Source organism: Aphelocoma coerulescens, chromosome 24, assembly GCF_041296385.1.
Source record: "Aphelocoma coerulescens isolate FSJ_1873_10779 chromosome 24, UR_Acoe_1.0, whole genome shotgun sequence".
NCBI classification, from domain to species: domain Eukaryota; kingdom Metazoa; phylum Chordata; class Aves; order Passeriformes; family Corvidae; genus Aphelocoma; species Aphelocoma coerulescens.
Window position 1 is genome coordinate 5101047 of NC_091037.1, and position 20845 is coordinate 5121891.

Consider the following 20845-nt stretch of genomic DNA (forward strand, 5'->3'; position numbering starts at 1 on the left):
GCACAGACACCAAAGGTGCACAAAGCCACCGAGCTTTCACAAGGGTGAGGCTGCAGGTCGGGGTGAGCCTGAGGGGTCGTTAAAATGATGAACATCTGGAATAAAGCTGGGCTGATGGAGATTCCAGCTCTGGAGGGTGCTTGTCACTCAGGAAAACCATTATAAAGTTCATTCGTTTTCATCAACCCATAAACCACGTGAGAGTGGGACAGAGAGGAGGGGAGATTTTCTTTATTATTATAATTGTTATTTGTAGGAAAGAGTATTTTCATTCTAACACCTCGTATTTGTTTAGAGAATTTACGGGCTGCTCTGTAGGAAAAGCAGCCCTGCAGCAGGCTTGGAGGGGCTTGGAGGGGTTTGGAGGGTTTTAACCCCAGATCAGACACAGCTTTGGAGTTTCAGGAAGGACCAGACAATCCCTGGAGGATCTTCTCACTGTCCTGCTGGTCTCAGGACACCTTGGAAGCCCCAAGATCCAGAGAGGAAGTAGAGAATGCTGGAAATAGGATTTAGCCCTTGATTTTGGAAAGCCATAAACCTGCTTCCCTTACACCTGGAGCTCCAAACCCACCCTGAGGCAAGGCTGCCCTCTGGTGCCACGTCCGTGCTCTGTAAACCCCGGAATGAAATGGAATGAAGGCAACGGATCAAAATGCAAATAAAAATAGAGAATAAATATGGAAAATAGAGAAAATTATAGGGAAAAAAAATCCAAAGATTGTTTAGAAATTAGAAGTGGAATCCTTACAAATCACATCAAATCAAATTAAACCATCAAATCACAGCGTGGCTCTTGATGTGCCCAGCATCAAGGGCACAGAATGTATCATCAGCTGATAAACCGAGACCCAGCCCGGATGTCCCTGCCCTTCCCTGACTCCTAAAAATCTTCCTTTCCCAAGCTTAGGGGGAATTAACCAGGAGAATTAGCCCAGCATCAGCCTCGCAGCAGCCAGCCCTCTGGTGCTGCTGATAAATCATCACCAGGGATGAGCTGCTGCACAGTGGGGGCGTTCAAATACAGCACCAAGGGGAAGGAAAACTCTTTTTTTTATGGGGTACTCAGGGTTTTGAGGCACCAAACCCTAAATCACCGCCACTTTTAAGGCAGGAGGGCCCTCTCGTGGCTGTGGCCATGGGGGCAGGGGAGGGCAAGGCAGTGACTACAGATTCAGACTGGCGCATTTTGCTGCTTAAGTCGCTCCCTGGCTCCAAATCGAGCCCAGATCTCCCCTTTCCTCAGAGGAACAACCATTTCCCTGACTCCCCCTTACCAACCCTCACAGCCAGGATGAAGGTAACTTGGCAGGACACAGGCCAGGACTCTGATTTAAAGCCCAGCTGCGTTTCTGGGAGAGATTTCCGCCCACCTGATTGCTTTAAATTAAAACTATTGGAAATACTCCTTTTGCTATCAGGTGGGGTTTGAACTGGCTGTCCCCTCCCTCTCACTTTCCCAGCAGACTTCCAGGGACGGATTTAGGGTTTCCCACCGCAGCATAGGGCAGCACTGACATCTAGTGGTCTCATTTCTGGATCTTGGCGCTGCTTCTTTAGCAGCTCCAATAATCGTCCCAAGCATTTTCTCTGGGCTGAGGGCAGAAGGGAATAACTAAAACTCAGCCTGGAGCTGCAAATTTGGACGTTGAACCCATTTGCAAAGCAAGGAGGGGACAGCAAAGCACCCCAGGCTCCCCCGAAACGGGGCGATCCGGCTGCTGCAGAGCAGGAGCAGCCAACGCAATGTGGGGCTCGTCCTTGTAGCCAAAAATCCCTGGGGAGCTGGGTGCGGGGCAGGGGCAGCCCTTCGGGAAGGGGGCAGGAGGGCCGTGCCCGCTGCCTGGCTCTGCAGGGCTGGGGACACGCAGAGGGGAGAGGGGCAGACGTTTCCAAGCTGCTTGATCAAAAGGGTCTCTAAATCACAGTGACTGGGGAGTTAATGGCTTTCACATGCTCCGGCAGCCCCTGGAAATGAGAGCGGAGGGCGAGGTTTGGTGACGGCGCATCCCGCGAGGGGTTAAGAAGCAAGAAGCCCCAAAAAAGTCTCGAGGTGCTTCATCCTTCGCTGGGAGGAGATGCAGAGGGGCAGCCAGGTGAGGTTTTGTTCTTTCCCAGCGCGTCTTTGGGCTGGTTTGTAACGAGCCCGGCGAGGCTACGAGGAATTCCAGCTACTGTTTGCAGAGCGAGCCGCTAATGAAAACCAGCGGTGCCTCCAAGCTAAGATGCAAGCACGTCCTCCCAGATCAAAGATGCAGCTCCGGGAGCGGAAAGCCGGGAATAAATTACATCCTGTTGCCTGCAGCCTCACCTGTCCTAGTTCAGAGCAGGGGCACCACCTCCCTGCCTGCCCTCCTGCGGGAAGGCAAAGCCCGGGGAGCTGTTGGCACCTTCAGTGGGGTTTGGGCTTGGAGGAGGCAGAGTCAGGGCTCACTTTTGGCTTCCTGTCCTGGCTCTGCGCTTTCCTGCTGGTATTGAAACACCAACTGTCCCCAGCCAAACGAAGCTGTAGAGGGAGGAAAACCCACCCAAGTCAGTGGAAAGCAGCAGCTCCAGCTGCAGACTGAGCTCGCTGCCAGGAGAGGAGGGGGCTGCTGAGGACACCCGCCAAGGCTCAGGGTGTTGGAGGACCCCCTTAGGTATGGAGACACGGCCCAGACCAAGCTACGCTGTACCCGGGCTTGCTTTCCTCCCTCCCTGCAGTTTTCTGTCCACTCAACATCTGGATTGGACGTGTCCCCTTCCACAACTGTATCGCTGTCCACCACAAGCATCCAAAATTATTTCTAATTGTTATTTCCTCCTCTTCTATGGTCACAAACCCCACACTTTACAAAGCAGTAACCAGAGCCCTGGCCCCAGGGCAGCTGCTGTGTGTTTACTGTAGAGGTAGGGATGTGGCTTTTAAGTGGAGATAATAATAGAGAGGGAGATGTAAATACATCGTGGAGTAAAGGGAGAGCAGCCTCTCACCCCGTGCCTCGTTACTCAGCACTGGCTGGACTCTGGCTTCCCAGGAATCCCGAGGTGCCAGATGCTGCTTTGCTCATTCAGTTCTTTTTAGGATTAGGCTGAGGGGAAAAAACCCCTCGGTGTGGAGGAGCTGGTCCTTGGGCCGGCACTCACAGCGAGGTTAAAGGAGCACAGCCGAAGTCCTGAGCGAGTGCTACTCCCTGTAGAAGGTTTAGACAATCAGGGCATGGAGCAGGATAGAATCCACCACCCCCAGACTGCAGCAAGGATGTCCCAGGATGTTCCAGTGCTGCACAAAGGACGCTCCAGAGGCCAGGAATTTCATGAACTAATGGAGAAGGAGGGCTTAAGAGGAAAGAAGGAGTAATATATACGTAGTGATTTCCCTTTCTCCGTGACAGCTGGTTGTTCCCTGCTTCTGAGTGGGTTCCCAGCCAGGGACAGAATGTTTCTCCCCATCTCCTGGTGTTTGCCACGCTGAGCACACAGCAGCTACCTGGATTTACTGCCTGAGACTTTTATATTGCTGTAGGATTTTCCCTCACTGCAAGGGAATTCAGTTGGGAATTCGAGTTTGCTCTGAAACGGGGTGAATGAAGGGTTTGTAAATGAAGTCACACAACACACACAGAGAAACAAACAAACAAAAAAAAAAGATCAACAGGAGGAGATGGCTGCATTGTATTATTCTCATAGGTATTTTCCACAAGTCTGATTTAGCCCGTTGTCTTATTCCAGCTGGAGGAAACCCCATGTGGATCCAGCTGTTGGTTCACAGCATGGAAACTCCTTGTACGTGTGTCCTGTTGGAGTTTTCCCTGGGGCCCAAAGCCCTCTCTGTCCCTGGCTAAGGGAAGGACATGGGAACCTCCCGAGGCACCTTCTGAAACGAGATGCTCTCCAGCTGGCACGGGCCGGGTGCTTTCCAGCTGGGAAGGGATGCTGAGAATCAGCCTTCTGGAGTAAATCCTTCCATGGTGGTGGAGGGGAAATGTGCCAGCCCCTCTCCCAGGGGCAGGACCCCCTGAGCCTGGGTAGGACCAGACCCGTGCTGGCAGCGCTGGGGCTGAAGAAGGGGTTAATACTGGGAGAGCAACAGGCTGGAGTTGACACTTGAAGGCAGGCGGGGCTGCCGGCGCCTGATTGGCCTCAAATCGTATCCAAAAGTGGGTTGGGGTTTTTCGGTTTTTTTCCTTTTTTTTCCTTTTTTCCTTTTTTTTTTTTTTTTTTTTTTTTTTCTTCTCTGCTTCTCCATCTTCTTTTTTTTTCTTTTTTTTTTTTCCCTGTTTTTTTGGGGGGGGGGGAGTTGGATTTTTTTTTTGGTCGTGTTTTTTTTTCCTTTTTTTTTTTTTTCGGTTGCGTTTTCTCTCTCTCTCTCTCTCGCTCTCTCTCTCTTTCACTTCTCCTCCTCCCCCAGGCTCCGGCTGGCAGGGGAGGGGAGTGGGGAGAACAGCGAGAGATCAAAAATAAACCTCTTATGTCAAAGCCGGGGGGAGAAAGTATAAATACAGCGGGCTCGGCGGCCGGCGCGGAGGCTGCGGGGGAGAGCCCGGGGGGTGCGGGGCCGTGCCGGGATGGGGCGGCGGGTGCTGCTGGGCGGCCGGGCCCCCCTCCACCTGCTGCTGCTGTGCCACGCGTGGGCGCTGCCGCCGCCGCCCCCGCGGGACGCGCAGCCGGTGCTGCCCGCCCGCCTGCCCGCGCCGTCGGGGCAGCTGGCCCTGCGCCTGGCCGCCTTCGGCCGCGCCGTCGTCCTCCGCCTCCGCCCCGACAACGCGTTCCTGGCCCCCCGCCTCCGCCTCCAGCGCCTGGGGGGCCGCCGCCCGCCGCCGCCGCCGCCGCCGCGCCGGGGCTGCTTCTACGCGGGCGCCGTCGAGGGGAGCCCCGACGCCCCCGCCGTGCTCAGCAGCTGCGGCGGCGGCGGCCTCAGCGCCGCTTTCCTGCTGGACGGGGCGGCCTACGAGCTGCAGCCGCTCGGGCTCGCCGCGCCCGGGCCGCCCTGGAGGCGGCTGCACCGGCTGCGGCGCCGGGCGGCCCCGCCGGGAGCGCGTCCCGCCGGCAGCGGCAGCGGCAGCGGCGGCGCGGAGCCGCTCGCCAGGGCCAAGCGGTTCGTCTCGCAGGCGCGGTACGTGGAGACGCTGCTGGTGGCTGACGCGTCCATGGTGCGGTTCTACGGGGAGGACGTGGAGGTAAGGGCTGGCGGGGTTTGCCGTCCCCCCTGCCCGCAGCCTTCTGTCCTGGCTTGCGCCTGTCCTGTTAGCAGCTCTTTCGTCCCCACAGCCTCTCCATCCTTCCGTCCCTTGCTGTCCCCATCCCAGCCGCCTCTCCGCCTCCCCCCATCTCCACTCCTGCGTTCCCGCTGCCTCTCTATCGCCTTCATCCCTCCGTCCTCCCTACACATGCATCCCTTCATCCCCTTCATCCCGCTGTCTCCTGTCCCCATCCCCGTTGCTTCTCCTCCTCCAGCCCTGCTGCCTCTCCGTCCCCTCCTGTCCTCCCGCTTTCCTGCCCGCTGCCGGGTCCCCCCTCGCCCTCCCGGTCCCCCCAGCCCCGGGACACCAGGGACAACTTTGAGCGGGCGAGGGGCGGGGCAGGGGGACCTTGGTCCCCACCTTCCCTTGCTGTGAAGGGGCTGTAAGTCCCCGGGCAGAGGTGCAGTGTTGATCTGTGGGGTTCAGTCAGTGTTTGGGGACCCTTTCCCAGACCCAGCATCCATCCCGGCGAGCCTGTTTCTGCACACACCGGGCACTGTGGTGTCCCATCAGCCTGGTGTCCCCAAAGGTGGGGGACAGAGCGGGTTAATGCCCTTCCTGCTACAAGGAAAGAGCCGCGCTGCAAAGCAATGGGCTGAACTCCCTTCCGGGTGGGAGCCGGGGCCAGATAGTAAATAAACCAGGGGCTGAGTAATGCGCAGTCCCGCTCCTGAGCCACCTGTTAGCAGCTGAGCAGATGGATGAACAGCTCTTTCCCTCAGCCACCAGCGCCGGGAATTCTCACCCTCCTTAAACACTCTCTCTGCGGAGACCCTGTCCCGAGCAGGCTTTGGGGAGACCCCAGGAGCAGAGACCGTGGTGCCTCAGCCCCCACACCCATCTCCAGGGCTCTTGATGTGCCTCATTCATCAGCACCAGGTCATTTTTCATGCCTCTGGCAAAGCCAGCTCCCCGCCCCTACCCTGCAGGGGTGGGTGGTTCAGGTCCAAATTCAGGTTTGCACCCTCGGAAATGCTCTGCGGTCTTTGCAAGGGATAACTGTGCATTGAAGTTGCTCATTCTCTGTTGCTTGGGCTTGGGGCTGGGAGAAGAGTTCTTAAAGCCGGAGCTCAAGAGCAGGGAGCAGCTGAAACCAGGGGCTGCACTTTGGCAGCCTGGCTTTGCCACTTCTACCGACTTTATCCTTCCCCCAGGGGCTTCTCTGCTCCTAACAAAGCAGTGTTTTAATGCCAGCCCTGCTCAAGCCAGGCTGGACCTTGGGAAATGCTAAACCTTGGGGCTCCAGCTGATTTCAGCTGCTCAGCATCACTCTGGCTTTGCCCCTTGCTTGGTTTTGCTGCCAAGGCAGGTTGCCAGGAGCAGATAGCAGAGGGTCAGTGAGTGAGGGGTGATACCCTGAGTGCTCACAGCACTCAGAAAAGAGTTTGAAGTGGAGTAAGCTGGATTTTTAAGCAACAGATATAAAAATGGTGGTGGGAATTGCCCTCCCTATAGTGTGAAGTTGGTCTCTGATTCCCCACGAGGGCAGGAAAAATAGTACAGTGAACCTTCTGCACCCAGCTGGGCACCTGATGGCTTTAAAGCAAGACCCAAGGGTGTCTAAATTGCTAGAAATCAGGTGATGTATTTGGGTTGGGGGAAATCCTGATAATGCCCAGCCTGAGCTGGGGGAAAAGGAACAACCCTGTGGGTGAATCTGTGAAGGCAGCAGGAGAGGAAACGGCACCTACACATAACCAAGGGGCTGGAGCACTGGCAGCCTGCCCTGGTTTGGCTGCTCCAGCCCTGGGCTGGATGAGGCTGCCTGGTTGGTTCCCATTTTACCATCATTTCCTTGGCCCCAAGAGCAGTATCTTTGCATCAGCTCTCAGGGATGGGAGGGAAACCTTTAAAGATCTTGCTTTGGATGAATAGAGCAACAGCATGTTAAAATATTTGGGAGAAAACTTCCACCAGCTCTGGTGTAGCAGCTGAAAACAACCAAAAAGCCACCTGCTGTGTTTCTGTGTCTTTTGTTCTCTGGAACAAAAATGCAGGGAGCAGCATAGCCATCGTGCTTCTCCCTAAATACCTTTTTTGTGGGTTGAAAAAAGCAGTGGCAAGTGCTGGTGAGATCTTAGAGAGCTGACTAGGGGAGATGCCCAGGGAGTAGAAATGTTGAGTCAGAACAAACCACATTTATATAATGACTTTTCTTCCCGTAACCACACTTTAATTACCAAATATTTAGTAAAGGTCACCAGCATTGTTTGTATTCCCAGTTATTTTCTTGCATAAGTTGTAACAGCTCGAGCAGAAGAGTCACCCTAAGATGCGCTCAAGCGTTGTGAGTTATAATCAATGCCATGCTTTTGGTGGGAAAATGCTGTTAGTGATATATTTCTAATCAATTTGAGCCTTATAGCTCAGCTGGTGCCCTAATTTAGATAATAAGAGCTTATTCTACCTTCATCAATACTTTTGTGTAAACCAGGAGGGAATGGTGAAGTGAGAGCAGAACTTGACCTGAAATTTGGGGGTTTAATCATTGTTTGGGCTTGATGATTGCAGGGGATGGGGTATCTGGGGGAGCATTGGCAGCAGGACAGTGCTGGGCAATAAATCCTGTTAGGATGGAGCAGGATTCAACCTGAAGTGACTGGGAAGAGCCTTCCTACAGGGATGGGAGCGAGGCTCCAGGCTGGACACACGAGTTTTTGCATTTTTCTTGCAGAGGATCCCAAAGGCTTGAAAACAAAGGGCCTGTGAGCATCACTCACAGAATTAAGTGGGGGTTTGAGTAGGGGGAGCTGAGGCAGGAGACGGGGCTGATCCTGCTGCTGTGCAGAAGGGCTGAGCACCTGCAGCTGGGCTGCACTTGCAAGGATGCTCTGCACGGCTCAGGAACGTCTGCCAAGACACCTAAAGCACCAGGCAGTTCCAAAACCCAGCTGCAGCATCCCCAGCCAGTTGGCAGCCAAACGGGATTCCTGTGGTGGGATTTCTCCAGTCTCTTGGGTGCAGATGAGACGCATTTCCAGGCTTTCCTCCGCAAGCACGATGGCTGTGATCCCTTTTCCCTTCTCCTCTTGCAAGTGAGGAATCTGCCGTTCCTGATTCCAGGGGCTGGTAATGACTGAGGACCACAGCAGAATCAGATCAGTCTGGAAAAGCTGGGATTCCTTGCTGACTTCGGTGTTTTTTCCAGGCAGATGTACAAGGTTTTAGGAGTGCTGTTGCAAACCCTTCCCTCTAAGACCAGACAGGTGCAGGGCACGGGGCACTGCCAGGGTCCTGCTGCCGGCTCTCCCACACCCAGATCGACTGGAGGTAAATCCAAAGCCACCCTGGAGCCCCTGTCCCCTCATGTCCAGCTCTTAGGCTTGCTTTAGGGTATTTTGCAGCGTGAGTGGGTATATGTGCTTAATCCCTTGACAAAAGAAGCCAGCCCCTCCTAAACCCATCCCAGAGGCAACTGGAGTGGGATTAAAGGGGATCTTTGCAAAGAGGGACCTGCAAGGATGATGCTGCCATCCGCCAGCTTTTCCTCTGGGATTTGTCCTCTGAGTGTGAATCTGAGCCTGCATCCACTTCGGGGCAGGGGGCTGGAGGACCAGGGAGCCTCCCTAAATATTCCTCTGGCTGGTGCACTCGCCTGACGCCAGGACATTCAACAGCTGCTGCATTTCAGGGCTTCGGAATGAAATGTGCAGCCTGAAGGGAGCTGGCTCCCACTGAAGCGACTCCCAAACTGTAGCACTCCTGCTCTGGGATGCTCTCAGGATGGAGTTTTATTTCATCTGTGCCTCTGGGGAGGTGGGGGCAGTCTGGGTGTGCCTCAGTTTCCCCTGCCTTGAACAGGGGTGATTGCTGCTTTTGTGGTTCAGCCCCAAATACCCAGCAAAGAGAAAGGGGGAAAAAATCATGTGGCAAACAGAACAGGGATGGGCAGAGAGCCGGGAAGGCAGGAGGGCAGGCAGGCTGGCAAGGTATTCCCCTCTCCCCTGGCTTGCCCCCCATTTCCCTCGGCTGCCTCCCACATTTTTGCAAGGGAATTCTTGGCCCGGGCTTGAAACCACAGGAGCTGGCAGGGCAGCCAGCAGCCCCTGGGCACCCAAGCCAGGGGTGAGCTCACAGATGGTGCTTTGGGGGAAAGGGACAGCCTGGGATGTTTTTACTAGTTGATTTTTAAAAGCTGGACAGTCCTTACATCTGACCCTGGGTTTGCTTCCTTCCATGTGTCTGCACTCCAGAATCTCAGCATTTCTGTCTTCTTTTCCCTCCTCTGCAGAAATGCTGGCTTCTAGGGAGAAAGCAGGGAAAAAACCCCAACCAAATCCAACCAATAATTGGATCCTACAATTCCTACAGCCCCAGGCTGGGCTGAACATTGCTCCCCAAATGTTGGGGGAGCATGTTGGAGGGAGGCGAGTTGTGCTGGGGTGTTCTGTGGGTGCTCCCTGCTGTCCTTCTGTTCTGGGTGGGTCCAGCAATACTAAACCATTCTGTGCATACCACAGTAACAGTGTCTGGGGAAGAGCAGTTTCACCCATCAAAATAATAATTAAAATAAACCCCAGCGTTCGGGGATCTTTGCAGGCTTCAGCTTCTGAGTGGTTCCCATGAAAGGGAATGTAAGCAGAGACTTTGCAAGAGCCTGTATCAGAAACCTAAATCCTTCAGTGTTATGAGGGTAAAGACAACCTCTTCAGTTCCCCTTGCTCTGATTCGTATTTATTTTTCCTGTCCCTCTGCCTGTGCAGTTTGCTGCTGGAAGGCTCCTGTCAGGCAGTGCCTGGCTCAGGGCAGGGCTCTCCCAGACACAGGGATGCTGAGGCAGGAGGGATATCGGGGCTGCTGTAGTGCAGGTGTGTCAGGCTAAAGTCATCCCTACCCATTTTTAGGGAGAAGTGGGTGGAATTTGATATTGAGAGCAGAGGGAGCCCAGGACTGCAGCTGGGGGGGAAAGGGGGGTGAGGTTTGTGGGGGCATCGCCCTCCATAGTGCCTTGGCATAAATACAGTGCATGGGGCAGAGAAGGGATACTCCATGACCCTCTCTGGCTCACACTGGTGTCCTCTCCCCCCAGAGCAGGTGAGAGGCCGACTTTCCAGCTGTGTTTACCAGCCATCCTGCCAGATCTCCCAGGATGCTGGTTGGAAATGGCAGCAAAAATCCTTGTGCCTGCAGTGCCTGGCAGGAATGCAGAAACCAGTGTGTTTGCAGCCCTGGGCTCCCCAAACCCAACCCAAAATCCTGCCCTGCACCTGATCCCAATACCCACATCCCAATACCCCAGCCTCAGTGCTGGGAAGGAAACCCCGGAGAAGGCAGCGTTCCCTCCTGAGTGCATGGTCAAGCCAGAGCCTGTTTGCAAAGGCAAAAGGAGGATGGGACCAGCAGGACTCAGCCCATCCACAGCCAGTTGTTGGCCAAAAGCACTCAGCTGGCCTCTCCCGAGCCCTGAGGATCCCGTAATTTGCATTTGGCCATGGCTTCAAGCCCGTGGCCAAGCTGAGGCAGTGCAGGTGGATTGCTGCTCTCCCCAGAGCAGTCAGGGTCCATCTGAAACCCAACCAACTCCTGCACGGGCCAGGGATGGGTATAAATAGATACCAGATGGTGGAACAAGTGAATCTGACCTTTTAATCTTCACTAAATAGCTGTTTGTTTGGTTTGCTTTCCATCTTCCCTTTCCACACACAGGGAAGGTGGACAGATGTTTTCCAAGTCCCTCTGTTCCTGCTGCTGAAAGAGGTTTTTGGCTGGATGTACCCCTGAGGATGTGAGGGTTGGTGTCCTGGGAGATTTGTGGTATGAACTGAGATCTCCCAGGTCAAATCTACTGTTATGGACAGAACCCTCTAATGGGTTAGAACAGGATGCGGCTGGATTTATTCCCTTGGAAATGAGGGGTGATCCCATGATGGGCAGCTCCAGTGCAGAGCATCCTTCTAGATCTTCAGGGGTGTAATTTTAGGAAGGCTTTGTGATATTTTTAGCAAGGTTCCCAATGGACTTTCCCCACAGGGTGAACAATTCCCCCAGGTTTCACGGAGCAAACACTTGTGGGGATCTCGCCTGGATTTCTTGCCTCTGTGGTGACTTCTCCATGACATGAGTTGCATGCTCTGGGCTGGGATGTGAGTCACAGCGTGGAGATCTGGCCAGTCTAAATAAACCAGTCTATTCACTGCTCCCATCAGCCTTGCTGGGGCCTGCCCTTGGATAATGAGCCGGGGAGGACTTGGGACATGTCCTGTTGAAACAAAACATCTGTTTACATGGAGCTGCCAGTGGTGGGATAAAATGTGGCAGAATAATTTAAAATAGCCACAAGTGCCCTGGGCAATCGGCTCTCAGTGCAGCAAATATGCTGTATCTCCCTCACCATCTCCCTCATTTGCTAAGGAAACAGCATTTTGTGTCTCAGAAAATGGCATTATCCTGGCAGTCCTGTGATGGATGGGCACACAGAGTCAGCCTTGCTCAGGAAATGTATTTTGGGTGAAACTTGGCTGTCAGAGAGGGCTCCCATCGAGTCCTTCCAGTTTAATTAGGCTCTGAATTGAGACCGCAGGGTGTAATTTGTCTGGGGAGGAGAGAAGCCACTTTCTCTTTCCCAATACTATATTGTGTAATAGCTGCATTTTTTTCTCCTGACTCCGGGCCGTGAGGATGCCAAGCAGAGGAGGAATTCTGATGCTCTGATAAGATGTTTACATCAGCCTAAACATTGCTGGCGCTTTTGACATATGAAGTAATCCCTGCTCATCGCCGAGCAGGGGATGCTGCCGGGCAAAGACTTGGCTGTCAAAGTGTTCTAGTCCCAGTTTGTCGCCAAGGATGTCAGATTCAAACCCTGTGACCAGCACAGGCAGAAGTTTTACTGGGTGGTTTTGCACCAGCAAGACGTGTGTGAGTCGGCTCCTGCCCTGGGGCAGTGAGGGCAGGGTTAATGCTTTGGGAATATGCAGAGAACTCTCCAGAATGCTGAGGTTTTCCCCAAGGAATTTCTTCCAGAGGGATTTCTAGGTGCAAAGGCTCCATGGGAGGGGAGACACAGCATTTGGAGAAGGGGATGCAGGGCTTGTCCACCAGCACAAGGTAAAGCATCACATACAGGAAAGGCAGTGCTGACTCCATCAGCCCATGGTCTAGATGTCATGGGCTTCATAAATGAGGCTGATTCCTTCTTTTCAATCAAAAAAAATTTCCCCGTAGCAGAGGTTTTACCCAGGCTCTGCCTGGCCATCTCTTCCCCCACAGAACCATGTCCTGACCCTGATGTCCATGGCAGCTCGCATCTACAAGCACCCCAGCCTGAGGAACTCCATCAACCTGGTGGTGGTGAAGGTGCTGGTGGTGGAGGAGGCAGCGGCGGGGCCGGAGGTGTCCGACAATGGGGGGCTCACCCTGCGCAACTTCTGCAGCTGGCAGCAAAGGTTCAACCCCCCGAGCGACCGGCACCCGGAGCACTACGACACTGCCATCCTCCTCACCAGACAGGTCAGCGTCCCTGGGGAATGCTCCAGGGTGGAAAGGAAAGGGGGCAAGGCATCCATGGAGGGAGAGAGGGGGGTTGGCCGTGGAGGTCGATGCCCCGCCGTGCAAAGAAGGGAGCTTACAGCAAAGCAGCTGGGGGGGTGGTTTCCCTTGGGGTGCAGACCAGTGGTGGGGTGCCCACAGAGATGTTGGGGCTGAATTTGGGACACCCTTCCCCTGCTGACCGCTCCCCCCGCCCGGCACAAACAGGACTTCTGCGGACACCAGAGCTGCGACACGCTGGGAGTGGCGGATATCGGCACCATGTGCGACCGCAACAAGAGCTGCTCCGTGATCGAGGATGAGGGCCTGCAGGCAGCCTACACCCTGGCTCATGAACTGGGTAACACGTCCCTTCCCAAGGGGAAGTCTGCTTCTTCCAACCTGCTGCTGGGAGGGGTTGTGGCACAGCCCAGCACTAGCATCTCTTGTCTGGGGACCACCCACTAAGCCGTGGGGAGCTTCTGGCACTGATGAAAGCTGGTTTGCACCAGCAGAAACACTGAGAAGTGCCCAAATTGTTGTAAATTGGTGCATTTGCACCAATTCAGGAAGAATTTCTTCACTGGAAGGGTTGTCAAGCATTGGAAGGGGCTGCCCAGGGAGGTGGTGGAGTTCCCACCCTGGAGTTGTTCAAGAAATGCCTGGACGTGGCACTCAGTGCTCTGGTGTGGTTTTCAAGGTGGGGATTGGTCACAGGTTGGACTTGAGGATTTTGGAGGTCTTTTCCAACCTTAATGATTCTATGACTTACCTGCTGTGATGAGTTCAGGCATGGGATCAAGCACATCTCTCCCTTGGTTTGCCATTCCAGCACTGACTAATTTTTGCCCAGAGAAGCTGTGGCTGCCACATCCATGGGAACATTCAAGGTCGGGTTGGACGGGGCATGGAGCACCCTGGGATAGTGGAAGGTGTCCCTGTCCTTGGCAGGGGGTAGAACAAGATGAGCTTTAATTCCCTTCCATCCCAAACCATTCCAGGTTTCTACAAGTTCAGGCTGCTTTGCCCTGCACACAGCAGGCTGTACCACTGAGACAGAGAAAGCAGCTTTTTATTCCTTCTGATTTATGGAAGCAAAAAGCTTCTGCAGAAGCAGGAGCTGCTTGATACCTTACAGATGCTCCCACGCACCATCTGCTGAGGAGCAGCAGCTGGGCTGGGGAGCTCAGCTCTGCCATGCTCTCTGCTCCCTCCCCAGGCCACGTGCTCAGCATGCCCCACGACGACTCCAAGAACTGCGAGCGGCTCTTCGGGCCCCTTGGCGAGCACCACGTGATGGCCGCGCTCTTCGTCCACTTGAACAAGACCCAGCCCTGGTCTCCTTGCAGCGCCATGTACCTCACCGAGTTCCTGGACGGAGGGCATGGTAAGGCTCAGTCAGCTACCTCATCACTCAAAACAACCTTCTCCTTAATTGCTCCGGTTCTTTGCAATGTCTGGAGGGGTGTGTGGGGTGAAGGGGGAATCAAACCGGACCGTGGACAGAGGGCGCCTGTTTGGTGCAGTCAGTGGCATCAAGCCCTGATAGATCCACCTCCAGCCTAACTCTTGAACCTTGCCCAGGTGACTGCTTGCTGGATGCCCCAGCCCAGCCCATCTCCCTGCCTGCCGAGCTGCCCGGCCAAAGAGCCCTGTACAGCCTGGACCAGCAATGCCAGCAGATCTTTGGCAAGGACTTCCAGCACTGCCCCAACACCACGGAGGAAGACATTTGTGCCCAGCTGTGGTGCAGGACCGGCAGCGGGGAGCCCCTCTGCCACACCAAGAACGGCAGCTTGCCCTGGGCCGATGGAACCCCCTGCAAAGCCGAGGGGCTGTGCTGGGACGGGCGCTGTGTGCAGCAGGATGCCCTGAAACCCCAGGTAATGGGGGCTCTGGGGGATGGTGGGAATGCTCTGGGAGGGAGCAGCTGGGGCTGGACAGGCTCAGAGATGGATTTAGCAGCTTCTCCTGGCCTCTTGCAGCCAGCGGTGAATGGCGGCTGGGGCCCGTGGAGCGCCTGGGGCTCCTGCTCCCGGAGCTGTGGGGGAGGCATCCAGTTCTCCCACCGCCACTGCGACAGCCCCAAGCCCCGACATGGCGGCAGCTACTGTGAGGGCCAGAGAACCAAGTACCAGTCCTGCCACACCGAAGAGTGCCCGCTGGATGGTAAGGATTACAATTCCCAACCGCACGCTCAGCTCCCACTCCTGCTCCTCCAGAACGTGTTACAGGGATTGCTCTGCTCACCTTGAATATTCATACCTGGGGGGAGCAACAGCTTCCTGCTGGGGCTGTGACCTTCTCTGGCTGATGGAAGGTGTGTGGGATCCCTCCTTCGTGACATTCCTCCTCTGCTTGCACGCTCACCATGTGCTCCCACTATCCTTAGCTCACTCCCACACCTCTGTGATGGCTAAGGGCAGCAGCTCCTTCCAGCTTCCCGTGGATTTTGGGCCATGTTTCACCTTTCCTTTCAGGGAAAAGCTTTCGGGAGCAGCAGTGTGAGAAGTACAACAGCTACAACTTCACGGATCTGGAAGGGAATCACTTGGAGTGGGTTCCTAAGTATGCGGGAGTGTCCCCCCGAGACCGATGCAAACTCTTCTGCCGAGCCCGAGGGAGGAGCGAATTCAAAGTCTTTGAGGCCAAAGTAAGATCCCTGGTGATGGGAATCACCACAGTAAGATCCCTGGTGATGGGAATCACTCCTGTTTACCCCATTTCAGGACTCATCCCCTCATTACTCCTCTGCATCTCATTTCCCAGGTGGTCGATGGGACGCTGTGTGGCCCAGAGACCCTCTCCATCTGCGTCCACGGGCAGTGCATCAAGGCTGGCTGTGATCACGTCATTGGGTCCTCCAAGAAGCTGGACAAGTGCGGGGTGTGCGGTGGCAATGGCTCCACTTGCAGGAAAATATCCGGCTCACTCAACAGATCCAAGTGAGGCGCCCGGGAGAAGGTTCTGCAGGGATGGGCTGTGGGAGAAAAACCAGCATCCTCTCTCATTCCCCTTTTTCTGTGGCTGAAGTTCTAGGCTAGGAATATATAAGGATCCAAGCCAGCATCCTCAGCCGGCTGGCACTGCAAGAGCCTGGGCTCCTCCCCAGACTCCGGGGCTTAAGCTCAGTTTATTTCAGGGCAGAATTATACAAGCCAAGTAGAGCTTATTTCCTAAAATAATAACTGATGTGACGGGCTCGGTACACCACCACAAATAAATCTGCTGCCCCAACAAGTTTACAAAACACGTTTCACCCCCGTGCAGTGAGTTGGACGCATATTCAAGGGCTGACGTGTGATGTAAATATTGAATAACTTTTCCCTGGGCTTGGGGGTGAATTTGAATCCTGGGACAAGGGCACTGAGGCAGCCACTTCCCTCACCCAACATCTCCGTGGCTTTGCCAATGAGCAGAGTTTAAGGCTTTTGTTGGGAAACCGTAACAAAAGCCCAACCGTCCGATTCCATGCAGCGAGGTGACTCACACACTCAAATTAGATTTCCTAAAAGCTTTCCTTCCAGGGAACAGCTGAAATGGGGCTTCCACTCTCCTGTGAGTTGTTTGTGGTTGACTAAAGGGAGATTAGCGTAGGAGCTACAGCCAAGAAGAGATCCCATTAAGATCAGAGTGAGGGAGGCCAGGGTGACGGAGGACAGAGTTTGACTCAAAGGCTTTTTTCCAAAATACTCTGAACCTAATTACTGACCGCAGCATCCACCATGGGGATCCATGGAAAACGATCCTGCTGGCCCCACAGTGTGAGTCACAGTGCTGAGGGCTCAAGTGAAACCTTCCGCGTGCTGTCCCGGGAGCCGTGGTGCTCCAGGGATGGGCCTTGGCTGGCTCTGCAGGAAGATGTTTCCCTGGCATGGGAATGCCCTCTGTATCCTCCAATGGGATTACGTCTGTATTGTAGTGGTGGCTGTAAAACCCTTCAAAAAGTGAGTTGAGGGTGCAGAGACTGCCTCCTGTTCTGTTGTTCTATATCTGTATCTGTATCTATAGCTACCTCTGTATAATCTCCATATTATTTGCCAGTAGAAGATGTCATCCTTCAGCATCACCTGTGGCAGGCTTGCAGTCCCAAACGCTTCACCATCTCCAAACATAGGGAGTGAGGGGGATTTCCCACCTAGGCTGGTAATCACAGGGCTGTTCATTTGATTGCATCGCTCATTTTCTTAGGGAAATCAGTGAAATCTTCCAGCTGAGCTCGCATCTAGAACATCTGCAATACTTCTGGCTCTTGAGCACTCGGGGTTACAGAGAGATGGCTTCAGAGCCAGGATCCCAAGTGCTATTCCCGACACAGGTGTGCTCTTAGTAAGCCTTGAAAAATAACCATGTCTGTTTTTCGTGTGCAGATACGGCTACAATGACATTGTCACCATCCCTGCCGGAGCCACCAACATCGACATCAAACAGCGCAGCCACCGAGGCATCCGGCACGATGGGAATTACCTGGCCCTGAAGACCCTGGAGGGCAAGTACCTGCTGAACGGAGACTTTGCCATCTCAGCCATGGAGCAGGACATCCTCATTAAAGGGACAATCCTGAAATACAGCGGCTCCATGACGACTCTGGAGAGGCTGCAGAGCTTCCGCCAGCTCCCAGAGCCCCTGACCGTCCAGCTGCTGACGATTGCCAGTGAGGTCTTCCCACCAAAAGTCAAGTACACCTTCTTCATCCCCAAGGACGTCCCTTTCAGCAAGCAGAAGGGCAAAGAGAAGAAGTCGGTCAACGTCATCCGACCAATGCTGACCTCCCAGTGGGTCCTGGGTGACTGGTCTGAGTGCTCCAAGACGTGTGGCTCCGGCTGGCAGCGGCGGACGGTGGATTGCCGGGATGTGGAGGGTCAAACCTCCTCGGCCTGCAACAGATCCCTCAAGCCTGAGGACATCAAGCCCTGTGGAGACATGCCCTGCCCTCTCTGGCGCCTGGGTCCCTGGTCCCCGTGCTCCCAAACGTGCGGCGAGGGCGTGCGGACGCGCAACGCCTCTTGCATTGACTACGCCGGTAAAATCACCGCCCCGGAGAAATGCAGCTCGCCAGGGCCACCGCTGGCCACCACGGCCTGCGTGCTGCGTCAGTGCTGAGCCCTGCCGGGGTGCTCAGAGTCAAGGGTGCCACGGGCTTCCACCACCCTGGGGGCGGGACAGCGAGGGTGCCGTGGGCTTGCTCGCCAGACAAATAACCACTTCCCAGTGGTTCATCCCCACCGCATCGATGTCTACCTCAGAGGGGAGAATAACGGCGGCAAAACAGGGAGGAATCACTTCTTTTCCTTTCTTTCTTCCTTTTCTTTCTGGCTGGCTGCTCGCAGGCAAGTTGTAACTTAAAGGGAAAAATAAGCGTATCCATAGGGTGTTTCCGAAGAGCTGTCATTGAATGTGGTTGCAGGTTCCTTTTGTAAGGTTTGCTGGGGTTTGGCACTGGAGAAAATGAGGAGCCTGGTTTTGCCATCGCCCCATCCCAGCTGCAGGTCGAGGAGGTCCGGGGTGGGTGTCTTTGCTGATAAAACTGGGATCCCTTCACAAAAGGCATGGACTGGGTTGCCATCCCCTCCCTGCAGCAGCGTGGGTGTTCTTGAGCATGAGGAGTGTTTTATCAGCTGTGGTTTAACTTGGGAGATGAATTGCTCATGTGGATGGGAGAAGGAATAAGCTGAGGGCCAGATCCTAGTATGAATTAGGCAGGATGACAGGTGAGAGGTGGTCCTGGTGGTTTCTGCTGGATTTATAATCTGCAAGGGGACAAATCTCTATCTCCAAACACCCCTAGCATCTGCAGTTATTCCTAGAGCTGTTACCCCACACCTCTGTTTCCCCAGCTATAAAACCAAGGCTTAATTACACCTGATCTGACTTACAGAGCCACTGTGAGGATTAATTAATTCCTAATTCTGCAGTGCTCTGACTGTGAAATGTGTATTGCGATGCCCTCTGGAGCAAGCACTCTGGTGTGCCAGCGTTTCCTTTCCCATCCTTGGCTTTCAGTCCCCTGTGGGCTCATTTTTTCAGCTCTGCTCTAATTTTGGAGATAATTCAATAGCCTGGTTTGCAGCAGGGATGAGCCCAGGATCTGTAGATGATGCCAGAGGTGACCAGTGCTGCTCTTCACCTCTGCTTTCCTGGGATATGTGAAGATGCTCAGATCTGGTGCCAGCTCCAGCCTTGCTTAAGCAATTCTCAGTCCAAAACCAAGCCTGGCAAGGCTGGAGCTGCTCTTTCCCAGTGGGAAGCAGCCACATCCCTCTTACCAGCCCAGCTGCTGCCTGGCCCCAGCACAGATGGCTGCTCAGACCCTGAACTTTGCCCTTTCCAAAGCAATCTCTGGCCATGTGCTGGCAGCAGCCAGTGCCTGGGGAGCCGGGATGGAATTTGGAAAGGTTTTGCTATTGCTGGATGAGCAATTCAGTATCTCCATGCTCCTCTCTCATACCCTGCCTTGGCTTCCTTTTTGGCAGCAAAATGTTGAATTTCCAGTGGGATCTGCCTTTTTCTTATAGGAAGGGGAGGAGGGCTGGAATTTTTGATGTTTCAGATTCCCCATTCACATTTATGGAGCGAATCCTTTTCCTTGTCCCTTTTGCCTGAGCGAGCCAAGCTCATGCGAGACCCTTTCCTCACTGTCCAGACAGGTTTGGAATGGGATGGTGGGGTGAGCTGCTCCATTGAAGACAGAAACCCTACTATTTACCTGAAAACATGAAATATTCCTGTTCCAACTCCCATACATGATTTCTATCAAAACCACGGGAGCTACAGCCCAGGATTGAGGGTATTGAGGGCTTGGCTCATTTATTTTTTTTAGGAAAGGGAGAAAAAAACCAAAGGCCAGCTGCAGCGTTTGGATGCAGAGCTGTTTGGGCTGTGGTACAGACCTACCTTTGGGCAATGTTCTGCATCTGCTAATTAATCTCCAGGAATTTAAGTTCTAACAAATAGCTGGATGCTAAAGTCATGTAGCCTTGCAGGGTTATTTTCTTTTTCCCCTCTGAGTCTGGCAGGATTTTAACTCAAAGCCAGCATGTGTTTCCTCTCCAGTGTCACCACCAGCATTTAGGATGGGTCAGGAATATCAGTCTGAGACAGTGCCAAGGAAAACGTCTGTATTTATCACACAGGAGTCGTGCACGCCAAGGGGCTTTTCCAGTTTTTTTATAATCACTGCGCAGCTGCTTAGCTGGAGCTTCCTAGATGTAAAAACTCCTTGTTGAGGGCAAATCCTGCTGCTTTTCCAGCAAGGAAGAAGGTGGGGGATCCCCCTGGGCTGGGGGGGACCAGAGGCAGTGATGCTCTGTTGAGGTGTGGGGTCTGAGTGATGCCAAGTGGAACTCCTGCCCCAGGCTTCTGTAAAAACAAGTAGCCTTTACGCTGATTTAAGTCTAAGAGGTTATATATTAGGCTATATATATGTATATATATATATATGTATGTTTCCCTTCAGTGAAGGATTGTAGCAATGTACTGAGCCTCTTGTGTTAGGTATTTATTATAAATTTCTGTTTGGTTTTGTACAGTAGTGGTCTGCAAAGGGGAAAAAAAAAGAAGGAAAAAAGAGATTTAAAAAGACTGTGTTTTAACATGCTGCTCCCACATCCCCTCTCTGAAAGCTGCAGTGAGGTCGGAGAAGGGATGTCCTTGCTCATTGTTTATCCACTCTGGTATCTGACTGGTGTTTCCCTCCTCCCGGGTGTACCAACCAAGCTGTGCAAGCATAACAAATCCGGCCAAAATTAAGCTTTGGAATTCATCTTGAGGAGAGGGGGAAAAATACAATTTTCTGATTTTTAGCCTCTTGTTTGTATTTGTTTTTAATGTTGAAAACAGTCTGTTTGTGGCTCTGCCTTTACCCATTCAATAAAGGATTTCCTGCCTTTTATCTCTTTGCATTTGTCTTTATTTGCACTTTCCTCAGGATTATTATTATCTCCATCCCAGAGAGATTTTAAATCTCTCTTTTCCATATCTTATTGATAATAAATGGCTCATTCAGTTTTAAGAAGCTGAACCGAAATACTACATGAGAAAATAGACAGAATCCATGGAGCCAAAATGATTCTGCAGAAATTTTGAGTCAAGTCTGCTTTGCAGATGCCTTATGAGCACCTACCTCCTTTCTATACATATACAGTATATCTAGCTAT

At 53.5% G+C, this 20845-nt stretch overlaps 1 protein-coding gene across 1 annotated transcript; it reads left to right on the plus strand.

The window, feature by feature from the left end:
- Positions 1-4547: 4547 nt before the first annotated feature.
- Positions 4548-20580, plus strand: ADAMTS8 (ADAM metallopeptidase with thrombospondin type 1 motif 8). Its single transcript, XM_068994777.1, has 9 exons — positions 4548-5159; positions 12432-12671; positions 12918-13050; positions 13909-14076; positions 14274-14572; positions 14675-14858; positions 15170-15342; positions 15459-15634; positions 17060-20580. The coding sequence occupies exons 1-9, from the start codon at positions 4548-4550 to the stop codon at positions 17790-17792; spliced, it is 2718 nt and encodes a 905-aa protein (XP_068850878.1). The 3' UTR covers positions 17793-20580.
- The last annotated feature ends 265 nt before the right edge of the window (positions 20581-20845 follow it).